The sequence below is a fragment of the Pyxicephalus adspersus genome, chromosome 1 (genome assembly GCF_032062135.1).
Source record: "Pyxicephalus adspersus chromosome 1, UCB_Pads_2.0, whole genome shotgun sequence".
Lineage (NCBI taxonomy): Eukaryota > Metazoa > Chordata > Amphibia > Anura > Pyxicephalidae > Pyxicephalus > Pyxicephalus adspersus.
The window spans coordinates 92,389,950-92,408,137 of NC_092858.1; the positions used below are offsets into that span (position 1 = coordinate 92,389,950).

General features: G+C 38.7%; 2 protein-coding genes and 1 long non-coding RNA gene across 6 annotated transcripts; 1 reads left to right on the forward strand and 2 right to left on the reverse strand.

The window, feature by feature from the left end:
- Positions 1–2,337: 2,337 nt before the first annotated feature.
- On the forward strand, positions 2,338–8,124 carry LOC140335946 (uncharacterized). The gene is made up of 2 exons (XR_011921779.1): positions 2,338–2,473; positions 7,837–8,124. It is a non-coding gene; the product is annotated as an uncharacterized lncRNA (long non-coding RNA).
- Positions 3,039–7,419, reverse strand: SMIM12 (small integral membrane protein 12). Of its 4 annotated transcripts, none has more exons than XM_072418938.1 (2): positions 7,357–7,419; positions 3,039–3,791 (listed from the first exon to the last, which is right to left on the reverse strand). In XM_072418938.1, the coding sequence occupies exon 2, from the start codon at positions 3,738–3,740 to the stop codon at positions 3,465–3,467; it is 276 nt and encodes a 91-aa protein (XP_072275039.1). In that variant the 5' UTR covers positions 3,741–3,791; positions 7,357–7,419; the 3' UTR covers positions 3,039–3,464. The 4 variants fall into 4 exon arrangements, with proteins under 4 accessions (XP_072275039.1, XP_072275030.1, XP_072275056.1 ...); XM_072418929.1 differs by having other exon boundaries at positions 7,300–7,413; XM_072418955.1 differs by lacking the exon at positions 7,357–7,419 and adding an exon at positions 6,738–7,017.
- Positions 8,125–9,074: 950 nt separating the features above from the next.
- Positions 9,075–17,758, reverse strand: ZMPSTE24 (zinc metallopeptidase STE24). Its single transcript, XM_072418918.1, has 10 exons — positions 17,561–17,758; positions 15,515–15,661; positions 14,686–14,772; positions 14,243–14,359; positions 13,009–13,161; positions 12,787–12,928; positions 11,899–12,062; positions 10,792–10,902; positions 10,280–10,423; positions 9,075–9,754 (listed from the first exon to the last, which is right to left on the reverse strand). The coding sequence occupies exons 1-10, from the start codon at positions 17,660–17,662 to the stop codon at positions 9,530–9,532; spliced, it is 1,392 nt and encodes a 463-aa protein (XP_072275019.1). The 5' UTR covers positions 17,663–17,758; the 3' UTR covers positions 9,075–9,529.
- Positions 17,759–18,188: the final 430 nt, after the last annotated feature.

The following is an 18,188-nucleotide window of genomic DNA, read 5'->3' on the forward strand; positions in this document are numbered from 1 at the left end:
AGACTCAAGGGACAAATATACTTAGGGAAATAGTGTCCTACACAGGTAATGGGCTCTTGTTAAGAATTATTAAACAAAGCATTTTATTGTTAGATATTGTCATATATTAAGGTGGCCATAGACAATGTCTGGCCTTATTCAATAGAGTTCTTTTTTTTAGGCATATATTAGGTGTAGTAACTCACAGCAACCAATCAGAATTCTCTTTGTTGAAATCAGACTAGTACAAGATGTATAATTGTTTGCTATAAGTTACTGAACTTTAAATGTATATTTTACTTTCAATCTATATACTGTGCAGAAAACACAGGCAGAAATAATTTATTCCCACAATTCTACAGGCCCCACTGAGCCCCCAAAGCACTTTTTTCTCCCATTCTCCTCTCACTTGCTCTTCCTATGCTTTTCCATCCCTGATAGCAGGTAAATCTTAACTTGAGTTCATTTGGGCTCCCAGGTTACTTTAGCAACACGAGCCATTCCCTAACTCAAATATTATTTTTTCTGCATCATACTATAATAATAGGCAATTAAAAATATATATTTATAATATATTTATATTATATAATATTTATAATATATAAATAATATATATATATATATATAAACGTTGGCAGGTAAGTTTGTCATATTGCTTAGCAAATTTGCACATTATGGCAAAGGCCAGTGAGGTTTATTTGAACCTGACAAATGTGTTAACGCTTTCCCATTCTATCCAAAACTGAGATTAAAAAAAAACTTTGGCTGAACATACACAAGGTAAGATAGCACAAATACAAAAATATTGTCCATTGGTCCTACATATCGTCAAAGTGTGTTCAAAATACAAGATAAAATTGACATGTAAAATACCAATTTCAGACATTTTCTCACAACTTGCCTTTACCTAGTGGATAAGTACACTTTAAGTAGCCACAAATGCACTCTCAAAAATACCCAAACCCCTGTAAACTCGCATACTGGAGTTGTGTTGTGTTTTGTTAATGCTTCAAGTTAAATGAACAGTATGTTCTACATTGTCATTGGACACTGAAATGTCCCGGCCTTGGTAGTTAGTTGGGAGAAACAATACTCAGGCATTGTTGGCCAGTGGGGGAAAAAATACTGCAATGTAAAGTAGTATGTGAAAAAGAATGTCCCATTTTATTTGGTCAGTAGAAGCTGAAGCGTTAGTGGGCAGTGTAAGAAACAGTACAGCAGTGTTAGCAGGAGAAAGAATTCATTGTGCAATGTTCAGTACATTACTTAAGCATTAGTGGTCTGTGGAACAATGCTCCATGGTCTATGGTTAGTGGGAAAAAATGCTCCAGCATCTGTGGTCAATGGCAGGAAGAATGATCTGATCCTTACTGGGCATTTTTGTATAGTAGGATGTAGACAGGGAACAATAGTGGAGAACATTCAAACATCTATCCCCTTTACAGGCAAATACAGTTTTCTAAACATAAACGATCACCAACAACTGTTACCTGTTTATTTCTAAATATCCTAAGCTCTCTAATGCAATAAAGGCAGACTGTGAATAGTTATTTTAGAACCTTTTCTGCAATTCATACATGTCTGTCCCTGCCAAATCCTAATGTCCATGTTTGGTTGCATACACATCTGTTTAGTCTTCTAGCTTGCAGTAACAATAGATTATGGAGTCACCAGTTAGTAGTTTCCTCTAGAATCCCATTAAAAACCTTATCAGATGAAAGCAGCAAGTGTTTCCTCATTGTTCTGAACTCAGAGCACAAGGAGTCGAGGTCAAACACATTGCACTAGGGAGCTACAGTATATATTCAATACAAATGCAACTATTTAAACGTTGTCTGATTATGTTTTCCCGTTTTATTATATTTTACCAACATTCTTTACTGTAATGTATAATGGATAGCAATTGTCCTAAATGTGCTCCTAAAGAAGACCTGAACTGTCCCCAAAAAGACAAACAAATGATTACCTGTATTGTCTATAGGCTTCCTGAACTTTTTCCCATTACTGTCTTGTTTTGGCCAGGGTCTTTTTGTGGAAACAGCCATCTTGGTAAAAAACAGTTTTTTTTTCATTTCATTAGCAGTGCCCTGCCCCCATCTGTACTACTTGCTAGTGTGGGCATATTCAACAAGCTGCAAGAAGGGTGCAGAAAGCACAGCTCATCAGAATTACTAAAGCAGACAGATCCTTGCAATGCAGATTGCCTCCAGCAAGGGGAACTATGTGAAGCACATCACTGCATCAAGTTGCAAGTTGCACTGCAGAAGGGGCATTTTTTTGATTAAGGTAAAGAGATCGGATCTCTTTTTTTTCTCGTTTACAGTGGGCTACGTGCAGGTGCAAGATTGGGTAATGGGCCAAGAAGACGAAAAAAAAGACTGAAGATGGTGGTGCCCTGTGCTTCCTCAGGGCTGGGACGAAGAGGAATTCGAGGACAATGCGGGACCGAATAGTGGGAAGTACCAGCATCATCAAGGGATCTGCAGGATTAAAGGTAGGTGTCATTTTTTTTGGGTCCCTATACTTATGATGAAAGCTAAATGCATCAGGTAATCAATGAGTGCATCAACTGGTCATTTATCTGAATAGCAAAAGTGTGAACCTACCAGAAGTCTATAGTCAAAGCCCCCTAACCTCATGTTTGCAGCTATCAGCAGGGTGTGGGGTATGAAGAGTTTCTTGGGTCACTGCATACACTACGTAAACAAACATAGTGGCTGATTTCTAATAATCAAAATAACCTGCATGTGAGGAGCTTACAGTGATGAGCACTTCATAGACTTACACACCAAAATATAAAAGCACCTGGCTCATTCTGGGGTGAATGTGCATGTTCATTTTTAATTTATAACATAGGGTCCCCAGAATAAAACTGGCCTTGAAAGTATCAATGGATGTGGAACTATCTCTGAATTACGAATATTATGGATGAAGATAGGGTGCTATATTTCACTGTCTATAAGCCTAATTTATCAGTTTCTACATCACTCTACAATATTATGATTCGTTGCATCATTGTTATCTCATCACAGCTCATAAGAATATTTTTACAAAGAAGATTTTCTTTTTGTATCACTTACGTATTACAGCTTTATTCAGAAGAAGAAAACAAATGTGTTCAGCTTATGTGGTCACAAAGTGAATGAGCTCAATCAGGCCTACACAGCATTCACTTAATATTTTTAGGTAAGAGATATCAGATAGAATCATCACATTTTTTTTAAGTTGATCTCAACACAGAATGAGAAACCAAAGCCAGACAGCCAACAGCTATACGTTTTTTTTTCATTGGTAAGTAAATTAAGTGTAGGCAGTATGGAAATAAAAAAATTATAGGATTCTGTTGGATAGTCCATCAGGCAAAATATGTCCGTTATGAAAATGCACCATCAGTCTTTACAGTTCTGATATGAGAGGATGTATATAGTGCTTTTTCATACAAATAAAATAAAACCTAAATCACGAATTGTAAGGAATTTAGATGTTTAGCTTTTTTCCGGTCGGTTGCGATTAAGGACAGCTTTGGGTGTAAATTCTGGTTTTTCCTTCAAACTGGTGACTTGAGTAAGATCCCGTCCTGCGGCCTCCTGTAACACTCTTTCCTCTCTTTGCTCTAAAATGCTTTTCTCTTCTATAGTCTTTTGTGGGGTTCCACGAATAAACCATTCCAAGTGATATCCCACAGCTCCCACCACGAGTGCCACTGGGAAGGTAATGTATGGAGCATACGTCCTTACTGCAGTCGCTAACAGAGGCCACATTATGGCTTAGATAACTGCTAATACTGCACGATGAGAGCCTGAGGTGGCAACCTGCAGTAATCAGGATGACAGAAGTGTTTAGAATTACTATACATTAACAAGGCACAAAAAAACTTTTTTATGCACCTTTAAATGATATATTAGTTTTAATAATATTTACATGTAAATGTTTCAAAATTTCATAAGTGCTAAAAATGTTTACATTAACAAGTTGTACACCTAGTTGTACACTTTGGTAAAACTTTGTACACCCCAAAAAATTGCATCCAACTACACAGCGCACGCCCTTTCCTTCTATCACTCTTACTGCTCCATACTGCATTTGCCAGCTGTGAAAATGACAGCTAGGACTTGCTGTGCATTACGGCATTTGGAGTTACTGCTGTACAGAGCATTATAAATAAGAATAAAAATATAGAATGCAATGTATACTTTTATATATAATAATTTGAAACATACAACAAGCAAAGGGCTTTTTATGCTTTTTGTTTGTGTATTGCATGAAAAATAAAATTGGTTTGCAATGCCACTAAAACAAAATCCTGTTTCTTCTAAAAGAAATTACATATTTATTGATTTATCTTAACGCAGAAGTAAATTGATGTAAATTGTACCCTGCACTGATGTTAGGTCCAAGAATCTGTCACAGTGTTCAATCCAGGCATTTTTTAAAAGCTGGGTGGGAGTAAATTGTAGGTGGGTGACAGCCAATGTAATGTGACCAAACTTTTTAGCAACTACCCAAAAACAGCCGGGTGGTTACTGAAAAGTGCTGGGTAAAGGTGCTGGGGAGAACACTGTTGTCACCATTGCATGCACTGAAGCCACAATCTTTCACTGTTGACTCAATGGAGGACTAAGGAATCCACTGCGATTTAACATTTGGCCATTGGACAGCCACTGATAACATGCACATAAGTTACAATGTCACTGGTGTCTGCATTTATTCTTGCTATTGCTACATATAGTGCTAGGCCAGGCATGGGCAAACTACGGCCTGAGCCGCGGAACATGTCCCCGGATCTAAACCTGCGATGGGGGAGTGGGCGGGTTGTTTCACTGCACACAACCCCGCCCACTCTCCCATCACAGGCTCTGAGCTTGTGACAGGGGAATGTGGGCGGGCTGTGTCACTGCACATAACCTGCCCACTCTCTCATCACAGGCTCAGATCTGCGATGGGAGAGTGAATGGGGTTATGCCATCATGACATCATGTTCAGGGGCAACATGATGGCATAACCTCCCCCACTTTACCATCGACCTGGCCCCTCTGGCAAATTTACATTTTAGATTGTGGCCCCTGCAGTTCAGTGTAGTCAAAAAACAAAATAAAAGGCCACCAGGAGCCAGAAAAATGATCTTCTGACTTTGCATGTCTCTTCTTCAAAAAACTTTTACCTCCTGGTGACTTTTTGGGTTTAGTTCTGCGTTTATTAATGACAGTTATCACTGAATAAACATTTCTAAAGGAGCTGAAAGGGAGCAGAAGTGGTTATATAGTATTATGTGGCTGCTAACTAGAATGGCAAGCTGTACAGAAGGTCTCCTGTGCCTTGTAGGTACGTGTAATCACCAAAGGATCAGAAACTGCACCTAGGAGAGCCTAAACTTGGACAGACACTGTGTGCACATGGGAGATACAAGATGCTTGAGGACAACAAAAGGAATGCCCCGCACTGGGCCCAAACTATCATATAGATATAATTCCTGGTGCTATTTAGGGATGGGGCCACTACTAAGCGTTATCCTGTGATTCCCGGAGAAGCGCCAGGTGCCACCTTCTTTTGTTTTCCCTTCTTTCTTCCTCTTCTTGCAACATCACCTTATCTCAAACTCTGCAGGTGCAAGATCAGGTGAGGTAGCCACTGTGAAGGAAGAAAAAAAAAAAAAAGAGACGATCTCAATGCACATGCGTGAGATTGGAAGCTCTTTCCCCTTGGTGGAAATAAGCCCCTTCTGCAGCCAGAGCCTCCTGAGATGCGTGACGTGGGTATACCGGGAGGCTCCGCGCTCACATTAAGTCCTAAATAGGCTTATAGGGGCTTACACACAACAACATGTTTAGTTTATTTAGAATGGTTAGGTCCGCTTTAACAATATACCATGAGTTGTCTGCCAAAGGTTGGGAAGGGCAAATAAAGTTATTATTATTATTATTATACAGTATTTATATAGCGCCATCATATTACGCAGCGCTGTACATAGTCCATAGTTGTGTCACTAACTGTCCCTCAAAGGAGCTCACAATCTAATGTCCCTACCATAGTCATATGTGATTATTATAGTCTAAGGTCAATTGTTAGGGAGAAGCCAGTTAACCTAACTGCATGTTTTTGGGATGTGGGAGGAAACCGGAGTACCCGGAGGAAACCCACGCAGACACGGGGAGAACCTGCAAACTCCATGCAGATAATGTCCTGGCTGGGGATCGAACCTGGGACCTAGCGCTGCAAAGGCCGGAGTGCTAACCCCTGAGCCACTGTGCTTTATAAGTTTGTGTATTTTTATAAAGTATGCAAAGGTATTAAAGCAAATACTATTTCATTAAAGAGTACCAGTCACATACTTAACATACCACATATTAAGATTCAACCTAACACGCCTAATTGATTTACTGGTTGTGGAGGCTCTCGTTTCTTTATTATAAACGTATGAAGCAGGCTGAGCTGGTACTTCTATAGTGCTAAATGCATGTCAATGTGTATGGGTTCTTGCCAGAGGCATGGCATATTTCTTTTCTTTTGCAAGTACCATCCAAATAGATCAGTAAGGAATGCGATTTTTATATATAGTTTGTTGCACATCCACATCTTCCTTTACTGTATAATCTAGTTGCAGCATACATAAGGATGAGGAGTATCTCCCTAGACAAGGCAGAGCCAACCACCAGCATTAAAGCCCAAATTAGCTCTCCCATGGCAGAATAAAAAATGAAAACATTGAATGTAAATGTAGGGCAGAGTGTCAGGGAAAACAAAGCAGAATGGTATGATACCTAAGGAGGCTGTGGCATTGTATAGGACCCAGGTGACTCTCAGGGTCGCTGAGCACAGATGCCTATGTTGTTTTCTTTCTTTGTCCATACTTAGGCCAGCAAATGAAAGATACTTATGTTAAGTTCTAACAGGTAAATGGCTTGCTTTATTACATTCATGCAGTTGCAGTATTTTAGCAGGATTGTAACCAGCACAAATATGGTAGCATGGAGTTTATAAATGGACAGGTACACCTCAAATGTGTCAGGGATCAGCATGCAGTGTTCTGTGGATAGCATGGAGTCAGCATGGCTTCCCCTCACAGCCAATAGCCCTGGCTGCATATTATCAGTGTAAGAATATGATGGAGGTAATGACATTCTTAATAAAAACTTTCTGTTTAATTTAAGATGATAAAAAAAATAATTCTTTAGCTTTAGAAAGCTAATGAAACTAAAGAACACGTGACACAGCTGTGTTGTATAAGTTGTCAGGGAATAGAAGTATACAGTGCCCCCCATACACTGTGCCCTCCCCCTGTAAGGCCCCAGCTATGCCCGCGTTGTGTACAATATACCTGACCTGTATATGAAGTCACACTCAGCCTCCCTTGCCTAAGTGACATTGAACACAACTCACGTTAACTTTCATCCACTAGAGAGCCGGAAGTGACTGTGTGAAGGCACCGGAAGTGGGCGGATTGTCTATGGACAGAACCCGGAAGAAGTTTTTTTTATGTCAGTGAACCGTAGATCGTGTTTTGTTTGGATTGCGGGAACTGTGAAGCAGCGCCATTGGGTGGCATGAATGTGCAAGCAGAGTGTACCTGGGTGTCGGTGCTTGTAGTGTGTGACATGAAGGGGCTTGGTGACGGGGACACTGTTAGGTGACATAGGAGTGTTTAGTGATAGAAGGAGGTTATTGTCAGTGTTACACAGGTGCTCGGTGAGGGGGAATTAGATAACGGTACGTAGTGTGTCATAAGGTCTGCATTAGTAAAAATAAAGTTTTGTTGCACTTGTTTAAAGTGTTTGTTTTATCATTTTCTTCCTTGATATACATGGTAAGGGCGGTTGGCAGAATTCGTAATATATATATATAAAATATCTTTTGTTCCAGCTCTAGACCTGACCTCTTCACAAGCAAGTCCAGCAATAATTTCCTGGTCATAAGGAGAACTCTGATTGGCTGATATGAATCGTGGTGCCTTATTGGCTGATATGAATCATGGTGCCTTATTGGCTGAAGCCTCCTTTCTCTGTGAGCAGTGTGTTTTTGTGATGCTGCTGCCGTCTGCTGGTAGATAGCTGTATGTCAGATCCAGTCATTCATTAGGGCTTCAAAGTGCTTGTTTTTATAATTGCAAAAGTATAAATGTGTACTAAAGGTTTAAAATTAGGATCAAAATCCATAAGATTTCCCAATTAGTAGAGGAATAAAAAAAGTTGCATTTTTAGGCAAGGAACAAAAAATGAAATATACAAACGGCCCTTTTATTTATTATGTTGAGTCATCTATCTAATCTGTTTACTCCAGCCCCTTGGCCAACAATAATCTTAAAGTAGGCAGTGGTCTTTAAATGATGCCCCATTGGTACTAAGGGGCCCAACGTATGCCAAGAAAGTATTCCACAGACTATTATCCTGCCGCCATCACCCCAGATGGATCCATACTTTCATGTTGTTGATGTTAACATCTGACCCTAACAATCATCAGATTGTAGCAGCAAAAATTCAAGACACATTAGACCAGGCAATGTTTTTCCAATCTTGTCCAATTTTGGTGAGCCCATGTGAATTGTTGCCTCACACTGTTTCTAGGCGACAGGAATGGCATCCAGTGTGATCTCCAAATTCTGTAGCCCATCCGCTTCCAGGTTCAATGTGTTTTGTGTTCACAAGTTGTAGGAAGTGGTCCTGCCATTCTCCTTTAAACTCAACTTGCTTTTCACTCAGAACTCCTGCTTGCTGAATATTTTCTCTTTTTAAACCATTCTCTGTCAATTCTAGAGATGGCAGACCAGCCAACAAACACCAAAAACCATGCCACAGTCAAAGTCATTTAAATCACCTTTTTTCCCCTATTCTGATTCTTGGTTTGTCACCACAAGAATGATCACATGAGGTAGAACTGCAGCATTAAGTAGCTGTCATGTGATTGACTGAAACGATATTTGGGTCAACAAACAGTTAAAAAGGTATACCTAAAAAATTGGCTGGTGGGTCTATCTAGCTTTATGTATTCATCCAAGTTTCACATTTTCAATAAAATTTTGAGTAAACAAGGTGTATGAATCCTGAACAAACACATTGACAAGACCACTAAATCGTCAAACGACTAACACACAAACTTACAGATTGATTTCTTATAAAGTTTTTATTTGAATACCAGCTTTCCTGACAATATTTTTTTCTGAATGGTCTTCTGCAAAGAAAAACAAATGAACATCACATATATTACAGTAAAATGTCCCTGTTAAACTTCACAGGGACTCACAATACCTCACTGGGAAATGTCTGAAGCAAACAAAAGTCAATTTAAATTAATAAAAATGCAAAATAAGGCTTTATGATTGTATACATGTCAATTAAAAGCATAAATTCATTTAAGAAAAAACATGTAATTTACATTTTATACACTTCTTTGCAGGTCCTTAAAATGTCCCCATTCAATGTATCCCAGATACATTTTGAACCATAAATTGGTAGTGCACGATGGAAAACTTCAAATGACAAAAAGGGAACAAAAAGCAACCTATTGATACTGGTGTAACATTTTCTTCTTAGGATGATCTTTTGGATTGCAAACACTGTCAGTTTTGCTTGCCACCTTTAAGGGCTTGCAGTCTTTCCAGCAGGGGAGGGTGAGAATAATGCCACATTGAAAACATCCAGTCTGAAACTGGGAATCCCAAATTATCCTTATTTAGTTTAATAAGGGCAGAATACAAATCTTTGGCTTTTCCAAGATTTTTAGCAAATGCATCAGCTTGGAATTCAAACCTCCGACTCAGCACAGTCAGACAAAATGAGAGAACCTAAAAAACAAAATAAATATATGAATAAAATAAACCAATATAGTAAGGTACAATTCTGACCATTTTACCCAACTAAACTGCAAATGACCAGAGGTGGTTTTATCTATCAAATAGTATTGTCCATATTTTCTCTCACCCTCTTCCACAGGCTAGAAATTGGACAATGAAGAAGAAGTAACATACTGAGAAGTCATCAAACCCCCCCCCCCTCCCCCTATGTCAAGTAAGGCGAGAGGAAATTACTTTTTTGGAACCACAATTACTTGATTACCTCTAGCATTTTGAAATTATCATGCATGTGCCATGGCCATAAAGAGTTGGAAATGTCAGGGACAGATGGTCTATATATAGCAATCATTCCCAGAAGTCCATATTCTAATATCAGAGGTGATCTTAATAACTGCTCAACAACCAAATCCTCTGGTAAAGACAGCAGTCACATGGTTCACATTCATCAGTGTTTTTTTTTAATCATAAACTCGGATGCCGAATGTTGCCATCTTTATTTAGAGTATTGTGTAGTACCTCATTGTATGGAGAAAAGATGAACTGAAAAATGATCATCAGGCCTATGAGAGTGGGCTGTGATGCGTGAAATCCAAACGCAGCAAAAAGTTCTTTTCGACCACTGAGCACAGCAAATAAGGAAAAACAGAGAAACGAATTCATCTGAATGAAGAAAAAAAAATGATTAGAAAGACAAATAAACAAAAAAAATATGAAGTGTTTTACACAGTTTACAAATCAGTTTGTTGTAGGTGTCACCTTGAACTGTAGGTTTTTGATCAATTTAGGCTAGACAGACTATAGCTTTAAAAAAAAACAACATTTCTCTATGGACACAGAGCCTTAGACCTTACATTTGTTCCATTTAGAGGCAGTCCTGCCTACAGAGTCTCACAATACACAGATATGTGCCTACCTTCTACAATGGAGTCAGATGCAGATTTACTTTAAGTAAAGTTTACAATAGCATCAAACAATAGTTTCTGGACATGCATTAGTTTCTCTTAAAAATCACAGTTATATGCATTCACCTGACTAATGACAATGTTCTTTACAGTGTGACCCAACTTCCAGTGGCCCAGCTCATGTCCCAGAACAGCCAGAACTTCGTTATTGTTGCAGCCTTGCTTCTTATTAGCAGTCTAGAAATAAAAAAAAAAAAAAAAAAAAAAAAAAAAAAAAAAAAAAAAGTGAAATGTTAATAAATCGGATAGATTACATCCTCCTTACTTAGGCACAAGAGGAGTGTAAGGCAAGTAAAATTCTAACTTTTCTTCTCTTTTTTTTCTTCTATTTTTCACCTACCTGTTTAGTGAACAACCAAAGCTATGCAAAATCTAAATACTAAATTCAAAACATGCAGTGAAACCAACCCAAAATGAAAATTTTCACATTTCAACCTGTTAATTAGTTCTAAAGTTTTGTATATTAAACTGCAGGTTACAGGGCAGAAGGTCAAACATGATATAAAACTGCTTTCTAGAAGAACCCCAAATTCAGGCTCAATACAGCCTTCTCACACAAAAAAAAAGAATTATACTTTTTGTAACTGCATGAAGCCTAGGACAAATAATTTCTTTAAAGAATAAACTCAGAACGAACAGTCATTGGGTGTGCATAATTACAATAGCCACAGTGATCTGGATATATGCCACTACTGGGGTGGGTTTTCAGTGTGACCAACAGATTTTTGGGTGGCCTGTGTTGCTCCAAATCCAGGAGCTGCAAAAAGTCATGTTCACTAGCAATCACAGGTTTCCACAAAATGGGGTGTACACATGCAACCCTTGGATGAAAATAGGCATTGAGAAGGTGTTCCTTTGCGTCTAAAAATACATTTCCATGTAAACCGGTATTATTAAAATGATATCTTTGTGTAGGTCTCAAATTGTACATAAAGGCAGCAACCCAATCAGTGTCCAGTCTCCTATAGACAAAGTATAAAACCCTAGATACATGAACCTTGTAGAAAATAAAAGCGGTCTTTTCCTAATAGTCTAGTCTGGGATGAGCCAACAACTTCAAAACAGACTTGGACCTAAAAGGGACACACTTTAGGGTTTAGTTTTATTGATGTATAGCAACATTCATTAGCATTTCAGTTGACCTCATCCAAGCAATTTTTACTTTTAACTTACTTTGGCTTTCAATTTCACTTCAGCAGCTTCATTTTCTGAGGTCTCCTCTGTGTTTTCTTTGTTTAGTGGTGAGTAATCCTCCAAAAGAGTGTCAAATAAAACAATCCGCTTGTTTTTAAAGAATCCATAGAAATAGGCATTACTGTGGGAGGACCGCTTTGAACCTAGTATTAAAATGAGGAAAAAAAAAAATTTTAAACACACACACCCCACAAACATACACAGCAAGTTTTCCTAGTGGTCATGTATGTTATCTTCCTTGTTGTTTCAGACACCCCCTTCCCCTTTGAAACTGCCGGTCTGATCCAATTGCTTCGTTTTTTTACTAATCTAAGTACTTGTTCTTGGTCACCAACCCATAATAAATTATAGCCATTAGATCAGTTTTGTATCAATAACAGCATTTATATTTCATCAATACAGTAATTTATTGATGATATTAGTTTGGGAAACTGTAAACTGTGATATGTGCTTAGCCAAAGAGCACACTGGACAGTTTTTGCAAACGGATACCAACCCACATGAAAATCACACTCAGTTACAGAAGAGCATAGATCATAAAACATCCTCATGAGTGGATGGCTTCCTTTTATCAATCAAGAGATTTGCCAGAATTGAAAAATCTGTGTGTAACAAATACCCTATATTGCCCCAAAGAAATTCCATCCAATCATACCTAAACTGTGCTGGGAATACCTATTTCAGAGGTGTGTAAAAAGAAATATTATTTTATGCTATAATATGCAACAGCAGGAAGCCCAAAAGGTATTTTTAATAAACTGTAAACTATGGCTCTACATTACTAGGAATCAAAGAGCTTGTAGTCAACAGTATATGCATTTACAATCCAGAAGTGCTGTTACATTTGTTTTTGTATATGCCTCTTACCTTCCACAACATAAACTTTGGTCAGTGGGAAGAAAATACTCTTTGCCATTGCTTCAATAGCATATTTTAGCTCTCCTTCAGGAAGTGGAGTGAACTTATCAAATAAAGGAGCAATATAGTCTGCATATATTGTCACAAGTACCTAAAATGAAGGAAATCAATTACGTAAAACTTGCAAATAAAGAAATCAAACACAGGAAATAAATATTGATATGTTCTTACCAGAGACACCACAAGAGTGAAGAGCCATGCATAGACAAAGAAGTAGTCACCGCCAATCTTGATTATATACAGCAAAAGAGATGTAACAGGGAGAAGAATGCACTGAGTGACCAAGAATTTCTTTATGGCATCCTTGAAGAAGAATCCAAGTGTCTAAAAATTCAAGCATACAAACAAGATAAAAACACTGTCATATTTTCATCACTAGAATAAAATCAAAATTCCCACTAGTTCAATGAGAGCAAGATAAGTACTTTTCCCTTATGTGCAGGAATAAAAATAATACATCCTTAAGAGAAAGGTGTATACATTTTTCAGTCAATACTCTATGGTGTAGGTAGGTAGGTGACATGACTTTGCATTACATTGAAAAGATTTAAACGTATCAATGTTTGTAGAGATTTACGCCTAGCAATGACAAACCTGGTCAATAAATTTTGAAGGAGATGAAGGTCAGCTTCAGAGTTAGTGACACCCTGGCCTTGTAGAACTAGGGTCCCAAGTCTGACTCCTGACTACAATACTATCTGCATAAGGTTTGTGTTTCCTCCCGGTGTTTGAGGGCAGTTTCCCTTAAAACTGGCCCTGGAAAGGGTTAATGACACATCACAGTGGTATGAACATTATATTATAAGGTTCTCTGAGAGACAAACCATGACTATAGACTCTGTGGAAAAAGTCAGCACAATATAAATGCCTGCATAATAGTGTCACTCATCTTTCGTCTCTGCTTAGTGTCTGTTCAGGGCTAGGTTTATATAATCCTAACCAGATAATACATATTGTATCATATAGTATATACAGAGTGAAATATATATTTATTAGTTTGGATCTTGAACACAAGCCTCCTATGTTCATAGGTCTTCTGAATACTGCAATTTATTTAAGCATTAAACAGGTACATAATAAGCAGCTGTAAAAAAGTAAAGCATAGATATAAAGCATAGATATAATTCAGTTAGACTTAGTTCACACAGATGGTCTCTGAGTATTTTTTGAAAGGCCAAGCAGGTGCCACCACTATGCTCCTTCAAACTAAATGAACATCCAGGCGATTTTGATAAGCATGCATTCATCAACCATTACGTATTTTCTACAGGGTAGCAGTATATGAGATGCTCCTTGAAGTGTCTGCCCAGTGGCTGGGTTATCCATAGTGAGAAAATAGTAAAAGCACCACCTCCTCACCATCTGTGTGAATTAGCCCTTATGTGTTTGCTTTAGTCAACATTACCTGCTGGTTAAAGCCATGCCTTTCTTCAATAACAAATGTACTGTATAAGCTCCATGGGAGACCAGTCAGGGCACTGAACAGTGTGGCGAGTAACAGGAATATCAGCGATTGAGTAATCTAAAAACAGGCAAAAGAATGCAACCAGTTCTTTCATGTTAAAGAAATTACTGCACAGTAATAAGGGTATCATTCAATGTAATAAACTGAATTTTTAGCTCCATAAGGGCAGATTCATATTTTAACGTATTACAGTACACTTGTTGTGATCCACCATTTGAATTTCAACATAACTGCATTGCACCGTTTTTGCACAATTTATAATACTAAGAAAGTTGCATCACATTTATAGCGAACTATAGCTTGAACTACACCAAAAACATATCCTTATCCGTTGATAATAGCGGCACTTTAAATTAGTAAATAATAAAAGATTTGAAACTCACCTCATACTCTGGAGTGAAGCCTGCACGAACCAGTACATGTTCGGACACATCCCAAAGGAAAGGTATGCCTCCTAAAACAAGAATGAGCTGCACAAATGGCAATAAGTGTAAGGTACAATATCAGTATGGAAAAGGAATAACTACCAGTATACATCTACCAAGACTGCTGTGATGAATAAAACTAAACATTTGCTAAATTTAAGATAAACTCAAGAAAAAAAAATGTGCAATTAAATATATATATATATATATATAATTAATTACACACACATACATATATATATATATATATATATATATATATATAAATGTATTACTTACATATATATATTTATATATAAAATGAAAGCATGTTCAAAAGCAACTAGCATGTGCACTTGGCAGCAATGGGGTCCCAGGTGTGAATCTTGACATGAAGTTTGTTCTACCAGTGTTTGTGTGGTTCCCCTGTGCACTCATTTTGTAGGATATGGGAGGAAACCATACTAGAAGCTTAACTGGCTTTCCCCCAAACTGGCCCTAGAATATTATGTTTATGTGACATATGACTACAGTAGGGATATTATTAGACTGTGAACTCCTCTGAAAGACAGTGACATGACCATGTATTGGCAACAGTGAACTATGACTCCACTTAAAGCCTGTTTAATTTACCAGTCAGCACTGTCATTGTGATCTTTGTTTTACATCCCTTTATTGGACCTTAAAAAAATAAATGTATAAAACAGAATAAAATCAGCTGCTCGAAACTTGCCCCACAATAATGCAACTCATATCTGATAATTATTTGATATTGGGGGGGAAAAACCCACACACACAAGAAACTTACCGTGCCTTCTATTTCAGAGTATAATCCAGACCAAAAACTGAAGGTACTTTTATCAAGCTGATAGAGCCGAGATTTTTCAAAGGTTTCTGGATCCATAATATTCCCGAGCTCAGCAGGCACATGTGTTGTAGTTCGATAAACCTTTCTCTGCAATGAAAATCAAAAATTTACTATTTTAGTAATAAACTAAAGGGAACCCAAGATTTACCTGTTACCCAGCCAACAATTTACTTACAGAAATGCAGTAGTGTAGTGAAGCCTAATTACAACACATAAACATTTTTAAAACTTAGATTTCTACTTAGTAGAAGAGCACCAGTTAGGGAATAGCCAAGACAATAAAATGTATTTTTAAACCAAGTCTTAAGCTATGCATTCACAGAAAATACTTTCAGGTTCAAAGGGTTTAGCTAAATAATGTAAAATAATTATTAGTTACATTAAAAGTGTTGAATGTATAATTATTCAATGTTATGGGCTTATTTAAGTAATAACTTTTTCATTAAAAAAAGAGATGGTAAAAAACACATATTAAATTTGTAGCACTAGTGGTACAAGTGCAGTAAGTAGCTGGGGAGCTGCACAGGATTGCTGGTTCTTGCTTTTGGTCCAAACCTGTGATACACCAGGACTCTGCTTGGGGAAACAGATAATGATCTGACCTGTAGTAACATTTTCATGAGAGATACAATTGTCCATTAGGTTGAGAAAGATACAATGTCTAAAACCTTACTGACAGCTCTCTCGGCAGGAGGCCTGGACTGAGCAGCTGTGTGATGACAGCTAGCTGGGTGGTAAGTCAAAATGTCTGCCTAGGGAGAACATTGATAATGATAATAATAAATATACCGTATTTTTCGGACTATAAGACGCTCCGGCCTATAAGACGCACCCAATTTTAAAGGAGAAAAACCTAGAAAAAAAAGATTCTGAACAAAATACTAAAAAATCACTCTGTGTCAATGTATCCCCTTCTAATCACTCTGACACAGACGTCGTCCATCGTCCATGGATCCGCCAGGACGGTCGTCAGACGATGGACGACGACCGACTGTACACACGGCAGATTGTCGCCCGATAATTGGCCGATTCCGATTATCGGGCGAGAAAAATTTGCCGTGTGTACGCAGCTTTAGGATGACATTCATCTCACTGTCCAGCAATCTAAGAGCCATTCTTTCTACTGATCACCACACTAGTGTACTATGATCTGTGGATATAGTCATTACAGCCGGAGTTCCCTGAAGACCTGAAAGTTATCTCCAGGGTTCTCCCAACTTTAATATAAGCCTGTTTTAGAACACCGGATTCATCTCAGCACCATGTGTGCAGTGCTATGTGTTGGCAAGGTGCCATTAGGATTGAATGGCATCACAGTGTACAAACACAATTACTAGGTGTCACGAGAATAGGAAACATTGTGGGAATCTTCCGGCACAGGAGCCTTTTTCAACAGGAGGTTCAAACCTGCCTTGGGATCAAACCATCCTGCGTGGCTCCTGGCACTTTGGTCACTGCGGCACTGGTTCTTCACTTGGCAGCAGTGAGGGGCACTGGTACGACTGTGTGCCATCTATGGGGCTGCTGATGGGAGAAGCTTCATGTGCATCATTCCAGGGTCAGTGGCAGGAGGAAGCAGTAAATGCAGCAGGGAACTCCTGGCAGTGTGAACATTGCCCATAACACCTTTTCACTATTCTACACTTTCTGTGCCTCTGGAAGTGAATGGAATTCATCACCTCCAATGTATACAGGTAAATTATATTACACCTATATATCATGGTGCAGTGATAGGGGAAGCATGGTAGATGTAATAAGCAGGCCTTGTATTTCCATGCATTGCCCTCTTTAGGAAAACACTTTCCTTGTTGGCTTTTGTTGCCAGGCAACGTTTTCTTTGTTCTTTCCGAGCAGAAAGGAAGGGAGTCAGAACGCGGCACCGCACAGCCGAGGCCAGTGCTAATAGGGAAGTCAGCCCCCGTCACTCCTCCCCATGGAGGCCTCTCTGAGTGACAAAGCGCGGCATATCCCGGACCAGGCACTCACCTGCCTGCTGGCCAGATAGGCCTCCCACATGTACACGACCCATGAGAAGAGCAGCACTGCGTAGAAAATCTGCCGCTCCACTGCCACCTCACTCAGCACCATGTTGGCAGCCGTAGAAGAAGCAGCAACAACCGGCTCGCAAACGAAACCAAGGCAGCTAAGCGATGATTGGTTCACACATGACGTAGCCTATCCTGAAGCCTTCGTAGTGTGAGCGACTCATAATAGAAAAAGCTGATTGGTCGCCATGTTACAGATTGCTATCTCTGATTGGTCAATAACGCTTCCGCTTTTGGGACCTTTCAGGCGTTCTGACAACTGAGGAGCAGCGTAGGAAATCACGTGATTTCACCTTCGCGGCTGAAGGGATGCAAGCATGGGAACAAATGAGAACTTGAATAGTTAGGGAGGGCTTAGAGATGGGAGGCCTATGGATCCATCCAGAGAAAAATAACGAGTCCAGCATAAGCAGAAACTCACACTTAGAGCAAATATGGTGTCCAAAGGCCCTCAGTGTCTTCATATTTATTACTAGTTCCTGCATTCAGTTACATTGTGTCTGGAAGGTTCTATTCCTAGGAAGACAACGTTTTATTATTATATACCATTGCCACTCGTTAATTCTCAT

Excerpts from the sequence above, each read along its gene's own strand:
- ZMPSTE24 (XM_072418918.1), bottom strand. The coding sequence starts at position 17,662 with ATGGTGCTGAGTGAGGTGGCAGTGGAGCGGCAGATTTTCTACGCAGTG. Across the intron at positions 14,360-14,685 it reads GCTTCACTCCAGAGTATGAG|ATTACTCAATCGCTGATATT; the intron begins GTGAGTTTCAAA and ends GCCTGTTTTTAG. Across the intron at positions 10,903-11,898 it reads AAGTGAAATTGAAAGCCAAA|ACTGCTAATAAGAAGCAAGG; the intron begins GTAAGTTAAAAG and ends TTTTATTTCTAG.
- SMIM12 (XM_072418938.1), bottom strand. The coding sequence starts at position 3,740 with ATGTGGCCTCTGTTAGCGACTGCAGTAAGGACGTATGCTCCATACATT.